The 20,604-nt window shown below is 45.4% G+C and overlaps 1 protein-coding gene across 1 annotated transcript in view; it reads left to right on the forward strand.

The window, feature by feature from the left end:
- Window positions 1–20,128, forward strand: part of LOC146863431 (uncharacterized) — an 83,267-nt gene extending 63,139 nt beyond the window's left edge. Inside the window, exons 2-4 of the mRNA XM_085642857.1 lie at window positions 14,943–15,380; window positions 17,238–17,453; window positions 19,581–20,128. Coding sequence (XP_085498983.1) covers window positions 15,351–15,380; window positions 17,238–17,453; window positions 19,581–19,853 — 519 coding nt within the window. The 5' untranslated portion in view covers window positions 14,943–15,350 and the 3' untranslated portion in view covers window positions 19,854–20,128. The remainder of the gene's footprint in view (window positions 1–14,942; window positions 15,381–17,237; window positions 17,454–19,580) is intronic.
- The last annotated feature ends 476 nt before the right edge of the window (window positions 20,129–20,604 follow it).

The raw sequence follows: 20,604 nt of genomic DNA on the forward strand, positions 1-20,604 counted from the left end.
TTGTCGGACACAGATGGGACACAGTAAGGGCTCCTCAAGGCACTTGTTTGTTCACAATATCATGTAGTTGTCCCTAGGTGGTAGTTTTCAGTGATTGAGACATTTGTATGTGTGTGTGACTGCTCCCACTTGTCGGGTTCACGGCTGCGATGCTGGCAGGTGTCAGCATGTGTGCCTTGTGTTTCTCCTTGGCATCTGCATTGTCCTGGGACTGTGGCAGGGATTCTGAAGGTTACATGAGCTTTGAGGTCATGTCCATGTACCGCATACTGTGCAGTATGTCTGTCATTCCCCAGGGTTGTAAACTGTCCTTGTGTGATGTGTCTGTGCACCTTAGTTCATCCCAACATTCCTGGGTTTGTCATGGGTGCATGTGCAAAGTCACCTGTCCATGTGGGCTTCACAGATACACATTGTTGCAGTTCAGGGTGTGTGGTGTTGTGGGTGGACTGATGTGAATGTTTGCATGGATGGTCCCCTAGCTCCCGTTTGTCCATGGATGAGGGGCCATGCTGAGTGGTTTGTGTATGTGTGATGTACGTTTGTGGCACAATCAATCAACCAATCAATTAATTTGTAAAGCGCACTACATACCCATGAGGGTTTCAAGGCGCTGGGGGCCAGGGGGGGGGGGGGGGGGGAGGGGTGCTGCTGCTATTGGTCGAAGAGCCAGGTCTTGAGTTGTCTCCTGAAGGTCAGCAGGTCTTCGGTTTGTCACAGGTAGAGGGGGAGGGTGTTTCGGGTCCTGGCGGCGCGATGGGAGAAGGATCTGCCTTCGGAAGTTGTTCTCCGGATGCGCAGGACCGTGGCCAGGACGTGGTCAGCGGAGCGGAGTTTCCTGTTGGGTACGTAGGAGAGCCGATTGTTGAGATAGGCTGGTCTGGTCTTGTGGGTGGGGGTGGCTGGGGTGATGGGCAACATAAGCACTATGGGTGGGGGTGGCAGGGGTGAAGGGCAACAGGTCCCCTGTGAGTGGGGGTGGCAGGGGTGATGGGCAACATAAGCCCTATGGCTGGGGGTGGCAGGGGTGACGGGCAACATAAGCACTATGGGTGGGGGTGGCAGGGGTGACGGGCAACATAAGCACTATGGGTGGGGGTGGCAGGGGTGATGGGCAACAGGTCCCCTGTGAGTGGGGGTGGCAGAGGTGATGGGCAACATAAGCCCTATGGCTGGGGGTGGCAGGGGTGATGGACAACATAAGCACTATGGGTGGGGGTGGCAGGGGTGATGACCAACAGGTCCCCTGTGAGTGGGGGTGGCAGAGGTGATGGGCAACATCAGCCCTATGGCTTGGGGTGGCAGGGGTGATGGGCAACAGGTCCCCTGTGAGTGGGGGTGGCAGGGGTGATGGGCAACAGGTCCCCTGTGAGTGGGGATGGCAGAGGTGATGGGCAACATAAGCCTTTGGCTGGGGGTGGCAGGGGTAATGGGCAACATAAGCTCTATGGTGGGGGTGACAGGGGTGATGGGCAACAGGTCCCTTGTGAGTGGGGGTGGCAGAGGTGATGGGCAACATCAGCCCTATGGCTGGGGGTGGCAGGGGTGATGGGCAACAGGTCCCCTATGAGTGGGGGTGGCAGGGGTGATGGTCAACATAAGCCCTATGGCTGGGGGTGCCAGGGGTGATGGGCAACATCAGGCCTATGGCTGGGGGTGGCGGGGGTGATGGGCAACAGGTCCCCTGTGAGTGGGGGTGGCAGGGGTGATGGGCAACAGGTCCCCTGTGAGTGGGGGTGGCAGTAGTGATGGGCAACAGATCCACTATGGGTGGGGGTGTTTGTGGTGCTGGCCATGCAACCCCTATGGTGGGCTGTTGTTAGTGGCCAGGATGTGGATCCCCTTGTGTGTGTGCCATTTTGCGGGTACGTGTTGTTTGTTTGTGTTGTAGGTGTCTGTCTTACTGCCTGCGCCATCGGTCCCTGATCCGGTCATAGATGTAGAGTACTGGTATGACCTGCGCGATGGGATTCATGATGTGTTCGTGTCGTACACGCTGCTTGTTGCTCCGTCTCGTACCCCCTGCAAGCTGGTCCGTCTCATAGCCGTGTATTGATTTGTGGCGCGAATCGTAGCTGATATGCTTGTTTTCCGGATGCTGTGACGTCCTGTGCGTGACGACCCGTCTGGCGCGTAGGAAGTACGCATCGTACTTGTCATGCCGGAAACTGCTATGGATACTGCTTCCGGGCGACTCGGTTCATCTTTAGGAGTTACGGCTTGGACGGAGAATGGGGCTTGATTCACAGCCTACGTGTCGGTCGTGTTTTTGGCAGATATGCTCATCGTACTTACTCTACAGGACGGACCGGCTCCTGGTACGTGTCGGTCGCACGGTAAGGCTACGGACAGCTGTCCGACCGGCCATCGGAATCGGCCCCTTAATAGCAATCTAGAGTCAACAATAATATTATCTTCAGAATCAGCAAGCAGTGAGATTGAAAATAATGAACACCAACTACAATATGACTTATCACTAGATATAGGTATCAGAAGCATAGCTGAAAATGAAACTTTATCTCAATGTATCCTAACAGATGACAAATATGATATCATGCATAATTTAACAGAACAACTACATTTTGTTTATCATCATTTGCACTATATAAAAACAAAAGAAACACCATGCTATACATTTTGCACTGGTGGTGCAGGAGTAGGAAAAAGCTTCCTAATTACTGCACTTTATCAAACATTGCTATGGTATTACAATACCAAAGCTGGTGAAAATCCTAACAATATTTATGTATTACTTACAGCTCCAACAGGAAAAACAGCACACAATAATAATGGCAAAACACTACATACCACTTTCAAAATACCTGTGTCACAGAATTTGACTTATAAACCACCAACACACGAACACAGAACTTCTCTGCAAACTCAATTAATGCATCTCAAAGTACTAATAATAGATGAAATATCAATGGTTGGAAGAAATATTTTCAACTTTATACATAACAGACTGCAGGAAATAAAATCATCTAACCAGCCTTTTGGAGGCATTACAATCTTAGCTATAGGAGACTTTTATCAATTAAAACCAGTTTTTGACAGCTATACCTTTGAAAATACTAAACACTTATATGGACTTTTAGGAACTAACTTATGGGACCTAATGGGACTTATGCGATCCTTGACCCTACCTGGTAGGTCGCTCCCCCTCCGTGCAGCACCGCCTGTGTGTCTGCCCAGCTGCCGTAGGTAGGTTGGTCTCACTGCATTGCTTGTACTGCCTTTGTTGTATCCGTAACTGCTGTTCTCGGTCCTCCCCCGCTGCCTGATATTGCTCTGTGCCCGTTTTTTTCCCTCTGTTCCCCTCACTGCCCCCGTGTCCCTCTGCCCGTTTTGTGCTCTGCTCCCTCGCTGCCCCGGTAACCCTGTACCTGCTTTGCCTTCTGCTCCACTCGCTGCTCCCGCATTTCAGTAACATTTTTTGCCTTCTGTAACCCTCACCGCCCCTCCATTTTTGTGCCTTTTGTGACCCCCCCTCAATTTTTGTGCCTTTTGCCTTTTTTGACCCTCGCTGCCCCTCCATTTGTGTGCCTTTTGCAACCCTCGCTGCCCCTCCAATTTTGTGCCTTTTGCCTTTTGTGACCCTCGCTGCCCCTCTGTTTTTTGTGCCTTTTGCCTCTGTGCCCTTCGTCGTCCCACACCGCTCCCACCGCTGCTTCCCCTGCGGCCCACCCCCTGACTGCCCATTCGCTGCCCCCTTCTCCCACCTCCCAGCTGCTCCTCCCTCCCACCTCCCCATATATGCCGGCGCAAGCCGTCTGCGCCTGGACCGCGCCCAGCACCAGGACCCCTCGCCCCCGCGAACACCACGACGCCCGCCACTGCTACGACTCCAACACCCTCCTCGCACTCAACGATGGACGATCACGCACCTGCTGCCTGGCTACCCCGAGGCGCACCCAAGGACCCTTCTCCTGCCGGAACTTCAGCTTTACCAGCATCCGGCCCGCCAACCCACCTACTGAAGAACCCAACTTCCTCGGATGCATCCTGCTCAACACCCGCTCCGCCCGCAAACACGCTGTCGAACTCTGGGACCTACTCGACACCAATGCCCCAGATGTCGCCTTCCTGACGGAAACCTGGCTGAACCCCTCCTCGGCACCCGACATCGCCATATCCATCCCAGAAGGCTATAAGATCACCCGCAAGGACCGCACCAACGGAGTAGGAGGAGGAATCGCCATCGTCCACAGGAACACTCTCAAAGTATCAACCAACACCGATGACACCCTCAGCACCGCCGAACACCTGCACTTCCAGATCCACACCGACCCCAACACCACCCTCAGAGGCACCCTTGTCTACAGACCACCCAGACCCCGACCGCATTTCAGCGACACCATCACCGACTTCATCAGCACACACGCCCTCGCCTCCACGGACTACATCCTCCTTGGGGACCTGAACTTCCACCTCAAGAACAACAACGACTCCAACTCTTCCACCTAGATCGACAACCTCGCCAACCCCAGACTCAGATAACTCGTCACAACACCCACCCACTCTGCCGGCCACATGCTTGACCCCATCTTCTCAGCAAGCACCCATGTCTCCTTCAACCACACCACCGAACTCCACTGGACTGACCACCGCTGCATCCACTTCACCTTCCAGAAACCCACCACCACACCCAACAGATGCCTTGCCTCAACTGGAGCAAGGTTACCGAGGACCAGCTTACCACCGCCCTCGCCCAGAGCCCACCCACAGACCCGACCGACCCCGACGCCGCAGCGCGTAGCCTCAGACAGTGGATCGATGACTGCGCCAACACCCTCGCCCCGCTCAAGAAACCCCCCAACACCCGCACCAGCAAGAGAGCCAGCTGGTTCACCGAAGACCTCCAGGCCTCCAAGCGAACCTGCCGAAAACTAAAAAAAAAACTGGACCCATGAACAAACACCGGAAAGCTACACAGCTCACAAGAATGCCACCTGCAGGCACCACCACCTCATCAGATCCGCCAAAAGGACCTCCTTCAAAGACCGCCTAGACGACAACGCACACAACAGCAAAGAGCTCTTCAGCATCGTGGAGGAACTCTCCAACCCCAGCTCCAACACCAACAACATCCCACCGTCTCAAGACCTGTGCGACTCGCTGGCCACCTTCTTCCATCGCAAGATCGCAGACATACACGACAGCTTCAACGCCGTCACCACCCCAGCAACCGCCAATACCCCCGCCCCCACGACCACCACCCGCACCAACCGCCTGCTGACCTGGACCAACATCAACGACGACAACACCATCAAGTTCATGAACACCGTCCACTCCGGATCCCCGGAAGACTCTTGCCCACACCACATCTTCAACAAAGCCAGCAGCACCATAGCACCCCACCTCCGGAAAACCACTAACATCTCCTTCGAGACAGCGACTTTCCCGAAGAGCTGGAAGCACGCAGAGATCAACGCCTTACTCAAGAAACCCAAGGCGGACCCCAAGGACCTTAAGAACTTCCGACCTATATCCCTGCTCCCATTCCCAGCGAAGGTCATCGAAAAAGCCATCAACAAACAACTGACCAGCTTCCTCAAAGAAAACAACATCGTGGACCCATCCCAGTCCGGGTTCCGCAGCAACCACAGCACCGAAACTGCCCTGATCGCCGCCACCGATGACATCAGAACCCTGCTTGACAACGGAGAAACCGCGGCCCTCATCCTCTTGGACATGTTAGCCGCCTTCGACACGGTCTGCCACCACACACTAAGAACACGCCTCCACGACGCCGGAATCCAAGAGAAGGCCTTGGACTGGACCACCTCCTTCCTCTCCGGCAGAACTCAGAGCGTCCGCCTCCCCCCTTCCGCTCCGAAGCCTCCAAAATCATATGCGGCGTTCCCCAAGGCTCATCCCGCAGCCCAACGCTGTTTAACGTCTACATGGCACCGCTCGCCCACGTAGCACGACGACACGACCTCATCATCTCCTACACTGACGACACCCAGCTGATCCTCTCCCTCACCAAAGACCCCAACACCACCAAAACCAACCTCCACGAAAGAATGCAGGCCATCGCCGACTGGATGAGAAACAGCCGACTGAAGCGGAGCTCTGACAAGACGGAGGTCCTCATCCTCTGACCCACCCCCTCGGCCTGGGACGACTCCTGGTGGCCGACTGCACTAGGAGCACCCCCCACACCCTCCGACCATGCACGCAACCTAGGGGTCATCCTCGACTCCACCCTCTCCATGACAAAACAGGTCAACGCCGTCTCCTCCTCCTGCTTCAACACCCTCTGCATGCTTCGCAGGATCTTCAAGTGGATCCCCACTGAAACAAGAAGGACGGTCACCCAGGCCCTCGTCAGCAGTAGACAGGACTACGGCAATGCACTCTACGCAGGAGCCCTGGCCAAACTCCTGAAACGGCTCCAATGAATCCAGAACGCCTCCGCCCGCCTGATCCTCGACATCCCCCGCCGCAGCCACATCACACCCCACCTGAGAGACCTGCACTGGCTCCCCATCAACAAGAGGATACCCTTCAAGCTCCTCACCCATACACACAAGGCACTCCACAACACCGGACCAGCATACCTCAACAGCCAACTCAGCCTCTACAACGCCAGCTCTGCTCCACAGACCGTGCCCTCGCCACCGTCCCCCGCATCCGAAGAGTGACCACCGGCGGCAGATCATTCTCCCACCTCGCCGCCAAGACATGGAACACTCTCCCCATCCACCTGCGGCAGACTGAAGACCTCCTTACCTTCAGGAGACTCCTCAAAACCTGGCTCTTCGAACAGTAGCAGCGCCCCCCACCCCAGCGCCTTGAGACCCTCTCGGGTATGTAGTGCGCTTTATAAATACCATGATTGATTGATTGATGAGTAACACATTTCAAAATTTTTGAACTAACTAAAATAATGCGCCAACAAAATGACCTAGTATTTGCAGAATTATTAAACAGACTGAGAGAAGGGAAACATTCAAGCTATGACATATCACACATAAAAGAGCGTGAAAAACAACCAGATCATAGCATTGCTAAATATATACCATATATAATGTCAACTAACAAAGAAGTAAATGCAGTTAATCAAAAGGTTTTAATGCAACATAGCCAGCAATATCAAGTTTACACTACAATAGCAAAAGATACTGTTAGTTCAGATCTATCAGAAAAAGTTAAAGAAACAATATTACAACAATTACCAAAAGATCCAACAAAAACTATGGGGCTTGCCCACACATTACATATAGCTTTAAAACTACGCTATGATTTAACTTGTAATGTTGATGTTAATGACGGCCTAACTAATGGAGCTACAGGTTTAGTAGAATTAGTAGAAACTATTAACGATTTACCATATATAATTTGGATTGCATTTGATAATAAAACAGTAGGCAGAAATGCACGTCAGCAGAACAAACACTTATATCACTCACATATTTCACAAGAATGGACACCCATTCAAGCAATCACAAGGCAATTCCAATTTACAAAAAGATTTATCACAATTAAACGCAAGCAATTTCCATTACGACAAGCATCAGCAAGAACTATACATAGAACACAAGGTGATACAATAGAACCCCTTTATATTCACTTTAATAACAGCAAAATACATCACTTGCATTATGTTGCTTTAAGCAGAGCTAAGTCTATATCAAACATATACATTCAAAAGTTTAACAAACACAAAATTGTATGTAGTACATCCAAAAGTTACAGAAGAAATGCATAGATTAAGAGCACATATGACATTACAATTTCAATGCTCTATTCGACAGCATGTCATAAAAGCATGTAACATCCTAACATATACCATAAATACTACAATAAAATACAATATACATATTTTCCCTTAAAAACTCATTAAATCATGATGCTGGCGAATTAAAAGAAAAAGCTTCAGCAACAATGGTTAAAAACACTTCTAAAACAGGAAAACTTGGTTTTAAAATTGATCATACATTCTTAGGTGTCAGGAATTCATACATTCATTCCTCTTTCTAAAGGTTTTAAGGTGCGTAAACGAATAATCCAGGCCCACCCTAGGAATTTTGCCACAGCAATAGCCATGGGAGGGGAACAATCAGATTCAAATATTCTTAAAGCCACTTTGTACCTACGTGTCCCCAAATTTAGGCACACTGGTTTTAGCCATTTGTGGCGAGGTTTGGTGTACAAAGGACATACAAACAACAAGTGGCCTATATCCTCAATCAGATCTTTACAATGATGGCATTTGTTATCCAGGTTAGAGGACCATCTATGGGTAAATGCTTTTACAGGCAGGGTCCCAATTCTAAACTGAAAATACAGTTTCCTGTCAAAGGCCCTTTCTATGATGTCCCAATAGGCCTCACAGAATGGTATAGATTTAATGTCAAGGAAACGACCTGCTAGCTTAGCATTTTGGCCAGAACTGAGGACAGACGTCCAGGTCATATCCCAGTACATTTTTTTGAGGATTTGCTTAGATGGAAAGCTTAAGCCACTTGATTCGTCCCATAGGTGGCCTAATTCTAATTTAGTTAGCAAGCCCCTAATTTCCTTTAGCCATAGAATAGAGTGAAAGCGATCGGCCGCAATAATATCTTTAATGGCGATGGCATAATGGGTAAGTTCAGGAGTAGTCATAATCCGTCGCCAAAAAAGGAGAGGACGTAGCCGTGCTATATACTCTATTTTTTTCCTGCCTAGGTCATACATGAGCGGTATTGTTGGGGTACTTTGAGGAACTCCAACTAAGCAGCGTAAGAACTTATTGTCTGCCAAACTTAATTGGTTCAAGTTAGCAAAGCCACACAGTTCTGAACCGTACAATGAAGCACTTATGACTTTCATATTATAAATTTCTAGGACAGGAGTAATGGGCTTGGTTAGGGAAAGTTTATGTTTGGAGGCTACTGCCCCCACCAACTGGTGGAATTTTAGGGCGACCATATCAATGTGGTTTTTCCAACACATGTTACTCTGGAGGGATATTTTTTAAGTACGCGAATGCCTCGACCTGTTCCAACGGGGTATTATTAAAATTAATTACACCTCTAAATCTTTTCCGCTGGTTTAGGGACATAAACTTGGTTTTGGAGGTATTGATTTCAAGACCACGTGATTTACAAAAATCTCCAAACATATTTAGTGCCTTTTGAAGCCCGCTCGGTGTCCGCGAAACTATCAACGTGTCGTCCGCGAACATGAGAACAGGCACGCGAGCCCCTGCTAATACTGGAGCATCGGTAGGGGAGCGGCTAAGATGGTCTACAATGCCATTGATGTACAGGGAAAACAGTGTGGGTGCCAAAACACACCCCTGACGAACACCACGCTCGACAGGAAATTGATCAGTCACCTCACCCTGAGCCCCCCATCTGATTCTTGCGTGATTGTTCTCATGCAAACGGACTAATAACGTTAGCAGTTCCGGCGCCATCCCTGCATCAGCAAGAACCCTCCATAATTTAGAGCGGGGCACCAAATCAAAAGCTGACTTCAGGTCTATAAAGACCGCATAAAGAGACCCATTGGTCAATTTCACGTTCCTCCAATAAAGTGCTAGAAAATAGAAGACCTGATCAACAGAACTAGTACAGGGTCGAAAACCAGCTTGATACGGGGTTAAAATGTCATTTTCTTCTACCCAGGATTGTAATTTGTTTTGCACAAATCGACCTATAAGTTTTTGGGCAGAGTCAATCAGACTAATAGGTCTGTAGTTGCTGGGTAGTGATTTGTCTCCCTTCTTGAAAACTGGAATTATTTCCGCACCTTTCCATGAGGTGGGAATAGGCGCACCCATGGCCACAGAATTAGCTAGCCATTGAAAATACTGACACCAAGATGGTCGATCGCTTAAAAACACGTCGGCAGGTATCCCATCCATTCCTGGAGCTCTACCTCCTGTCACACAATCAAGTGCTAAGTTAACATCCTTAAGCGAAAATAACTGCCTTTGATAGTAAATGGTGGGAGGGAGTGAGCACTCATCTTCAGATAGATTGGAAGCATATTGGGGACTGAAGAAGTCAACCCACTGATTTTTAGCAACATTATTTTGAGGCGGAGGGGCAATCCCGCCTCTATCCCATTTGACTATAGCCCAAAATTGCTTTTGGTCTTTAGCTGCACAGGCGAGTCTCAAATCATGCCACCGTTCCTCGTCCCACTGTTTCTTTGCCTCTTTCTGTATATGCCTATATATATTTCTAGCATTTCTCACACCCTCGATATTTCTGCATCTAAGTTCGGCGCTAAGGTTCTGGCGGGCCAATTTACAAGCTTTATTATACCATCCTGCCTCAGCTATTATTGTTTTATGTGCCTTTACTGCCTTAATAGACTTCGAAAAAAATCCTTGGAGTTTAGTGAAAAAGAGGGTGTGGGCCTGGAGCATAGCTTGGGGGAAATTTTGATTCTCACATTGAGTTTTTAAGTGGGCCACTTCATCGGTCACCACTTTTTTAAGGGTTTCCAATTTCTCTGGATTCTCAATAAATCGGCCCCATTTAACGTGGCGCATGTTGTTCGATACTACAATATCCAAAGTAGTTTTCTCCCCACCCATTTTAAGTTCTCTAGCCCCATTCGGAATTTTTAATGTCATACAAAGGGGGCTATGGTCACTTTCCACTCTTGGTATTATAGTCATGTCAATCAGACTATGCCAATCTCTAACATCTACCAGAAAGTAGTCTATGCGACTAGAGGACCTACCGTTGTCAAATGTGTTTGCCCCTAGATGATCTGACAAAGTGCGCCCATTAGTTGCTCTAAGCCCTCTTTCTAAACATAGAGCTTTAAGTTGGATGGCAACTGCTGACCATCTCTTGACTACGGGAAGATCCAACGGAGGGACACCCCACTTACTGTCTTCCTCCGATGCCAGAAATTGTTCCTCTGGGCCAAGTGGCTCAAATGTCGTATTGACATCACCACCCACAATTATGGGAAACTGGGTTGGCAGTATTGCAAGCTGTTGATCAAGCACAGAGACTACATCGGATAGAGGATCCCCAACCATCCCTCTAGCATAGATGTTAAAAATTGCCATTTTCTGACCAGAAGGCCATGTAATATTTACTGACAAAATGTCGTTTAGAGGGGATCTCAGTTGATTAGTTATACAGCATAATGATTGGCGGATCCAGATTATAAGACCCCCAGATGGTCGGCCTTTGGTTTTCTTGGTAGCAGGTATATGGAAGTTTAAAAACCCCAATCGATAAACCGGAACCAGTGACCAGGATTCCTGAAATAAAATAATATCAAACTGGTCAACAAAGCTACACCAATTGGGAGAATGTAGTTTGCTACCAATTCCTGCACGATTCCAAGAAAGAAGGGACAGCCCTACCTCTGCTGCTAAAAGGCAAGGAAGGGAGTTAGTTGGTAGTACATCTTGAGTCTCACCTTCCATCCCAATGTCATGATCACCGTTGATGCTTATATTATTCAGTAGCTCTATTTGTAAAACATTAGGGCCTGAACCATTACATACTAAGGGGCTGGAGGATATTAGTTTATCTGGATCAATTGATTCAGATTGACTCACTATAAGGTTAGGAGGTCCTCTCATGTCAGATTCGGCATTTAGATTGCTAGTTGATACAATTGGGCTCTGTGACATGGCGGCACTCATACAGCCAGACTTCTCTATATTTGTTTTCCCTAATCTATCAACCTGGTTATGTCAATCGCATTCATTTAGATCGGACAAAACCCCAAACCTGTTTTCCAGCCTAATATTCCAATTACAGTTTAGGTTGCTCCTACACCTATTTTTGGTAACAGGAGTCCACTTTATCCTTGGTCCCTCCAGATTGACTTTACTGCCACTCTTACTGTAAAAATATTCTAACGTTAGAGGAACAATAGTAGTACGCCTTTGTTGTGGGGGAAATATATTGATCAAGACATTAGGGAGGACCTCTACGTTGGAGAAATTAAGCACTATACAATCTCCCCCAAAATTTTTCGGGTGATTCCCTAACCATGGTACTCGTCTTGCCATAATGATTCCCCAGCTAGTTGTTGTTTGCCCCAAAGGGACATCCTCATGTTATTAGACAACCAGTGCAACGATTTACTGATCAGGGAAGATGTAGATTCCACTTTATCAGACGACAAGGAGGGTACGTTGGCAAGAACTAATACAAGAGGGGAAGCCTCAACAATACATTCAAATTTGTCTCTCTCCTGATAAAATGTGGTGGGTCTATATGGTCTGGAAGGAGAATCATCATTCACTATAATCTGAAGATTCTTATCAACTATAGGTTGGGAAGGGAGAGAGTTTACTATTGTTTTAGCTTCAGCCCCTACTCCAAAACTAAAGGGAACCACATTTGACTCAGGTCTGCATGACACCGGGGACAAAGTACTACCCACCTCCTCCACAGGCTTGTTAACAAGAGCACTCAATCGTAATACCTCAGTCATAAGCTGATCGATTTTAGCTACCAAAGGGTTAATAATACATTTAATCTTTGCATCGATCATGCTAGCTATTTTTGTAGATAGTTCTTTCTCGGTCTCTTTGTTAACATAAGACCCATTTGCCTCATCCTTGTTCAGGTTTTTAGGTACAGAGATTACCTTTTTTCTACCTGGACGAGGCCCACTGCTTTTGGACTGAACTTTTCTACATGCTCTAACTGCTCTAGACAAAGGGGGAGGGACTGGAGGCGAAGTTATCACTACTTCAGTGTCTAGGGCTGCGTCTGAGGTAAGATTAGGGTGCTGGATAGTAACAGAGGACATACATTGATCAAACGTGTCGCTAACTGCAACCTCTACGTCAGCAGTAATACTACTATTGGGCTGAAACGAAGAATCCAACGAAAGTTCCAACGAAAGTTCCGAAGGTTCCGAAGAAGTCCTCAACATAGGGGAGGTGGAAGAGGAATTCAAGCCTAAAGACACCCTTCTGTCATTGTTGATTTTGCTTACGATCTGCACCAGGTAATTGTCCATGGTATTAGTTGCAGAAGTAACCTTTGATTTGGACATACCTCAGAAGTAGTATACGAATACCTCGATATGCTCTTTGTTAAGTCGCCCAAATCAAGAATAGCAAGTAATAATTGGACAGATACAAGTTGCTACCTATACAATGCAGTGTTGTTCTGCTTCGAATCATATGCAAAGGAACTTAAAAGTCAACAGTACCTTGAAGAGCAAGACCTTAACAGTACCACAGCTTTGTAGGTGATGTAAGGGGGGTGGCCCGTCCCGTCCTCTGCCGTCCTCGGACGGCCTCAGACGGCCCGCCCTTTGCCCGGGCTTAGCCCGGCGCCGTCCGCGCGCGCGTCCCGCGACGCGGGGGAAAGGCTGGACTTTTAAGCGCCTCCTGGCGCGGGAAACGGTGTCAGCGGATCACCTGTCCCAGAGGATGATGGGACTTGCAGTTCGTCCTCTCTCGGCGGCCGCTGGTGGAAATGGCGGCAGCGGCGAAGGACGAGAGACAGCAGCGAGGCAGAGGGCACAAGGTAAGCAGTAGCACGTCCCTGGGTCAACAAGGAAAGAGTCCCGCTCAGCAGAGGAAGCGCCGGACTTTTAAGCGCCTCCTGGCACGGGAAACGGTGTCAGCGGATCACCTGTCCCAGAGGATGATGGGACTTGCAGTTCGTCCTCTCTCGGCGGCCGCTGGTGGAAATGGCGGCGGCGAAGGACGAGAGACAGCAGCGAGGCAGAGGGTACAAGGTAAGCAGTAGCACGTCCCCGGGTCAACAAGGAAAGAGTCCCGCTCAGCAGAGGAAGCGCCGGACTTTTAAGCGCCTCCTGGCGCGGGAAACGGTGTCAGCGGATCACCTGTCCCAGAGGATGATGGGACTTGCAGTTCGTCCTCTCTCGGCGGCCGCTGGTGGAAATGGCGGCGGCGGCGAAGGACGAGAGACAGCAGCGAGGCAGAGGGCACAAGGTAAGCAGTAGCACGTCCCCGGGTCAACCAGGAAAGAGTCCCGCTCAGCAGAGGAAGCGCCGGACTTTTAAGCGCCTCCTGGCGCGGGAAACGGTGTCAGCGGATCACCTGTCCCAGAGGATGATGGGACTTGCAGTTCGTCCTCTCTCGGCGGCCGCTGGTGGAAATGGCGGCGGTGGCGGCGAAGGACGAGAGACAGCAGCGAGGCAGAGGGCACAAGGTAAGCAGTAGCACGTCCCCGGGTCAACAAGGAAGCAAGTTAAGCTGAATGTGTCTGTAGGAGAAAAGTCAATGTTTGTTCAACGCTCTCTTCTCCAGCTGTACTTCGGCCCGCTTTCCCTGGGACAGACATTACAAATATCTGTACCACAATTAAGAATATATAACACACATTTTAATATCATTGTACAAAATATACGTTCACTACAGAAACATTTTAAATCTTTAACATCAGATAGAAACATTATGAACGCTGACATTATTTGCTTAACAGAAATAAACAGTACAACAAAAGCAGCACACAATGCCTTTCTTATTGAACAATATCATTACATGATTTTTGATAAATACCATGATCAACAAACAACCCATGGCATTATATTTTACTACAAAAAAAATAAATTCATTCTACCAATTTATGAAACACAACAAGGTATTGATATTGTACACTTCACACTACACATTAATAATAAAAACTACTTAGTTACAATATTATACAAACCACCACAAATATCATTACAGACATTATTACAAATAATCACAAGCATAACTCAGTTCTACCCAGGATATCTATATATTATTATGAGACTTCAACATAGACTTAAACAATAAATGTCCAAAAAGCACAAAACTCCTTCAGTTTATGAATATACAATTGCAATGCAGGCAACTTATAAACATGTACACAACAAACTACCAATCATTATTAGACCACATATACACAAATGAACAGCTAGAAGCCTTTGGAACAATAGAATCCTATTATAGTGATCACAAAACATTATGGGTATCAATTTAAAATGTTACTAATTTTTTTATATTGCAGATGCTTACTATTGAAGACATCATAAATAAACCAACAGAGGACAGCAAGCCTTACCAAAAACCACTAAAAGTCAACGTTGTCAAATGCTCCCAGAAAACATATTACAGAAATGCTAAAGAAGACGACAAAGTATTATATCATTTAGCATTGGCGGATACAACCAGGACAATTAAAGCAACATGCTATAATGAAGAGTTTTACGACCAAACGAAAGACGACAATGGATTGCTAATTAGAAATTTCATACTGAAGAACAATGCAATTTTAATTACAATGCAAACGAAAATTACACAAATTAGTGCAATGCCGTTATCAAATTTTATTATCAAAGAAGCAGAGAAAATATTACAACCGCCACCACCTCCAGCATCACCAATAAAATAAATAAAAGGAGCACAATTGAAGTCCATGATGACTGTTTGCGGAACAATAGCAAAGGTACGTATATACCCACACATATACTAGGCTTACAACACTTTGCACCTTACATTCATCTTATATCACCACCAGCTCCTTACAAACATAACACCCATCACTTTTCTACCTATCACCAAATATACACAAACAACAAACTACCTTTTTAAACAAACAAAAAGCTCCTATAGCAAACACAGCTCACATATCTTTGCACATAAAAATGACTATCCTTAAATGTCTCCCAAACTAACCACTCACAAATAACTCCAACACACTGCCACTCACCGTACAAACACAAAAACCACCACCACACTTTACTCACAACACTATATACTAAACAGAAAACAACCACCACTACTAACCACAACACTAAGCACCATAAACAGTACTAACTAATCTATCTACTCTAACACAACAACAAGTCACACACCTAACACCTAAATACATTCTCCAAACTGCTACACCAAAAAAACACGACTGCAATACCTATTACTATCTGCAATAGCTCCATTCACGTACCAAAACTATTACATACTCATTACTATACTACTCTTAGCACTACAAGCCCGATTCACACACCTTACTTAAGACAAAATCCTAAACTTACTACCATTTTAGTATTCACATAAGGCACTTACTCATTTCAGTATTCACACAAAGCACTAACTCATTTGCATATTCATAGAAGTTAAAAGTCCTAAGTTTATAAGTGTTAAATACCTTCTAGAAATACCAAAACTCTGAAAGTTAAAAATGTTCTCAGTTTAGAAATAGTAACGTTAGAACTCTTAAATTTAAAACTCCTACATACTTTCTGCGAATACCAAAAGTCCAAAAGTTATCATTTTTCTCACTTTAAGAGTAGTAAAGTTAACACTCCTTACTTTAGTACTCCTAAACTGAGAAAATCCTAACTTTAACATGTTCAATACTCACAGAAAACATTTAACAGTCCTAAAGTTAAAACTCCTAACTTTACTACTCCTAAACGAACAACAATCGTAACTTTAAAACTATCAGTTTTCACCGAAAGCATTTATTACTCCTAACCTAAAAGTCCTAACTTTACTACTCCGAACTAAAAAAAATCTTTACTTTAACACTTTGTCTTCACACCACGCATTTATCAGTCTTAAAGTTACAACTTCAAACGACTACTCCATATACTAGCTCTACCCATATACTGCAACCCACAATTTTAGCCTACTTTTATCTAATATTCTCTTACCATTTTCTAAACTACTATCAATTATATTTCTTATTACACAAAGGATTCATACTCTCCTTTCTAGTGTTTTAACATTCTGCTGTACGCTTTTCTAAAACACTATTTGTCTTTAGTTACACTTTCCATAAATTACTCTACAAACATAACTTCTAACCTTTTTTTATAGTTGCAATATGTAAAACAAACACACTCCACATGTTGTTTAGATAAGTACTGCAACAACAATTACTCTACTAATCTTATTTTTCTGCTTATTGCATACTTCAATATTTTATTTTAATACACATCTTCTCATTTCTATCTTTAGTTCAACATTGCAATCTTCTGTTAGTATCTTGCAGCACTTTAACCAACACTCTGTATATCAGAACTCCTTATTAACTCTTCTAAGAAACTTCTAATTAACTCCTGCCTTTCAAATACATTTATAGGTTCATAATAATAGCCAATTTTGCATCCCCCGCTCTATGCCAACACAATACATTACTCTTTCAATGTACAAAAACATACAAAACATACCTTTTTAATTTACTAACTACTTCTATATCACTAAATACTTCTCTGCCACTCATTTTTTATAGACTACCTCACTTTAGCAATAACTAACAACAAAAAATAATTTTGCATTTTTATTATGTTTACTTTTGCAGGAAGAAGAAGCCAAGACAATATTTATAAACGGAAAGGATACTCTTTTAAAGACCATAACAGTAAAGGACTCAACAGACGACGTGAAAATAACATTGTGGAAAGAGGCAACAAACTTCAAAATGCATATTGGACAATATGTGAAAATAACTCATGCGACTGTACATGAGTTCAACGGCGAAAAAGTATTGAACACAACGAGACACAGTCAATGCGAAGTAAGTAATATTTAACCTATTTATTTTCTTACACTAGTCGTGCTTAGATATAATAACTCTACATCTACAGCATGGCAAAGTATGTGCTTGGCCAACAATAAAGCCACACTACAAATGCAAAATGTACACGCTACCCTGTACATCCCTATAACAAGTACCTCTAGTAATAGCTACAAAAACATGCCTTTAACCATAATTCTTAAATCGCTTTTCTTTTCAGGACAGTCTTAACAACTTAAAGGCATATTTACAAGGACGGCATTAAAATTATCAGCACTATAACGGCAAAAAACTGTCGCTAAAGCAGCAATAATGGACTTCATAATACGCTCTTGAAAATTCCACACAATTTCAATAAAACCCCATGTTCCAGTGTAAACCTGAGCTTCTATTAGAATTCTGTAGAATTCTCAAGAGACTATTATCAAGCCCTTTATCACCACTTTAGCAGCAGTTACCTGCCACTAAAGCAGCAATAATTTTAACGCCATTCTTGTAAATATGCCCTTATCTAGTAGATGTTCTAGGAACTGAAATACTTCAGTCCCTTCAGTACTTTTTCTTTGTTTTCCACACTTTTATTGATTTCATTTATGTATTTTCTCCTGATCAACACATTGTTAAAACTATATTGCTGTATTTGATAATCTTTAACAGAAAAATATACCTGTAAGCAAACTTTAGCAGACTCTCAAAAAACTTTCAGCTAGCTAAAACCAATAAGAAGCGATTGTCAGGCTTGCCGGGTCCGAATCCTCAGGGCTGTGCCGATGCTCTATGGGGGCCCACCTCTGAATCGACCCAAGTCTGGCTAGGGGTATACACAGACTTTTGGGGCAATTGAGGGGGGGAAGGAAAGGGTGGGGACTGCGGGGAGGGAGACCTGTGGGCGAGAGACAAGAAAGCACAATAAGTTCTTTGATTCCCCCTTTCTCCCTTACTCTGTGTTTCCCCCCCTTCTCAATCCACCCTTTCTTACCTGAAAAGAAAATAAGAGCGATGCAACTGGTTAAGGAGGAGATGTGGAGGCTGCAGCTTTGCGTATCTGGCTCTCTGAGGTTTAGGCGTACTTCTTGTGGACTATAAAAGAGAAGCACACACGTACACCAGAAAGGAAAGCAACAAAAGAATAGAAATGCTACCACTGCAGTGCTAAAGTAAATGTAGACCTGAATAGTTCGGATATGGAGAATGGACTGGTATTCGTTAGTGGACTTTCTCCCTTCCCTTTCCAAATGAGAGTTCCTGGTATACAGATTTGAACAAAGTCATGAAACAAATAACGTAGTATACTCTGTTTAGGAATTTAGAGGAGAAGGGTCACACTCATTCATCCATTCAAGGTTCCTTTTTCCAGGCACGATATACTGTTGTACAAACGGGATGCAAAACTGTCTTGGGACAAACAAACACGATGTGCGCAACTTGGGGAGGCTCAGAGGGTTAACGTCACACTCAGCCATCCATCCTTCGTTGCAAAGCATACCATTCGCGGGCGCGTATTCACCCCGCACGAAACCAGGACTGGTTTCACCAACGGGGTCAATCTGGCAGCCCAAGCGCCACTACGTGCGCGGTCGCTCCCCTGCACGGTGAATCTCTCACCTCCAACAGGGGAGTCACAGAAGTCGTTCTATGAATGCCTTGGAGACACTCAAGGGATGCGGTCGGAGGGTGTGTCCTTTGACACTCTTACCGCCAAAGTAACTGCAAGGCAAAGCGTCCAGCTTTCCCGCGGGAGATGTAGAATAATCGGCACCGCGGTCCGGACTGCAGGGCTTTTATTTCCTGCTTCCGGTCCGCTGCCGTCGTCCGATGCGCAACGTGCTCGCGTTGCCTATCGGGACTTGTAGTCCGTGTGGTTCCGCGTCTCGCGTCTCTGCCGTCTGCAGCAAGCGCGATCGCGGGAAGGCAAATCCTGACAGCGATAACCTAGAGAGAGTCTAATGCGCTAACAGGCTATTTTGCTAGTCAAACGAGGATAACAGCCAAAAAGTTCAGCTTTGGGTACATTACAATGTTACCTCCCTTTATAACACTACTTACAAAGTAAAAACGTATAGAAACTGTATTAACACACTGTTGATGTTACATGCAAATAATCTTGCCTTTACAATCTATTCACAGGTAACAGAGCCTCCTTCAGAAACTATTCAGCTTGAAATATATGGCGTTGAGAGGATCGATCATGAAACCTGCACATTAACTGCCCAAGTACTACATAGTGATATATATCAGTCAATGAAGATAAACAATGACATTCTGTTGGACTACTTTGGGATAAGTACAGATGCAGAAGCATTATCAGATAAACTATTACCATCTCTTCCAAGAACATTAGAAGTCGTTTTCTGTAATGATGCAATTACAGAAATTACAAAAGATATCACACCCGACTAACGTTTTTATGGTGAAAATTATAACCATGTCATATTTACTACTTTGTTGAATGTAACAGTAATATTATGCTAATAAAAATTTAAACTTTTGTTTAGCAATAAAAATGTAATCTGCCATGACATAATGACAGAAATAACAAAAGATATCACACCACACTAACGTTTTTATGGTGAAAACTATAACCATGTCATATTTACTACTTTGTTGAATGTAACAGTAATATTATGCTAATAAAAAATAAACGTTTTGTTTAGCAATAAAAATGTAATCACTTTATATATTGTTTACTCCTTTCTACAACTTTATATTCCAGATATTTCATATCATATGCAAAAATGGCTATCTCTTTCTCCATGGCTACACTTAAATAACAGTCATTTTCAAACCCAACAACTATAAATTTAATAATGCGAGACCTATTGCATTGTAAATGCTTGTTCTTGCATGATGGAGGTGCAAGGCCGCCGGGCACCTGAAGTTAGATGACGCCCTGAACTCCAGCTAGGGATCTAGAGAGTCCGATCAGACAGAGCAGATGTCCTCTCCTCCTCACACGCAGAAGATGAACAGGCCAGAAGCTGCAGGTAAAGCGCCTTTCCTACACAGAGGAGCTCCAATGCCATTGTCAGTAGTAGAAGGAGGATTGGTTATACAATAAGCGCTTTGAAATTGTTGCAAGGCACTAAAGCATGAAAGTATCTGTAAATAAACTAATTCGGCACGGGAGAGGTGAGCCTCATGAGGCGGTTTG

The sequence above is a fragment of the Triturus cristatus genome, chromosome 2_2 (genome assembly GCF_964204655.1).
Source record: "Triturus cristatus chromosome 2_2, aTriCri1.1, whole genome shotgun sequence".
NCBI lineage: Eukaryota > Metazoa > Chordata > Amphibia > Caudata > Salamandridae > Triturus > Triturus cristatus.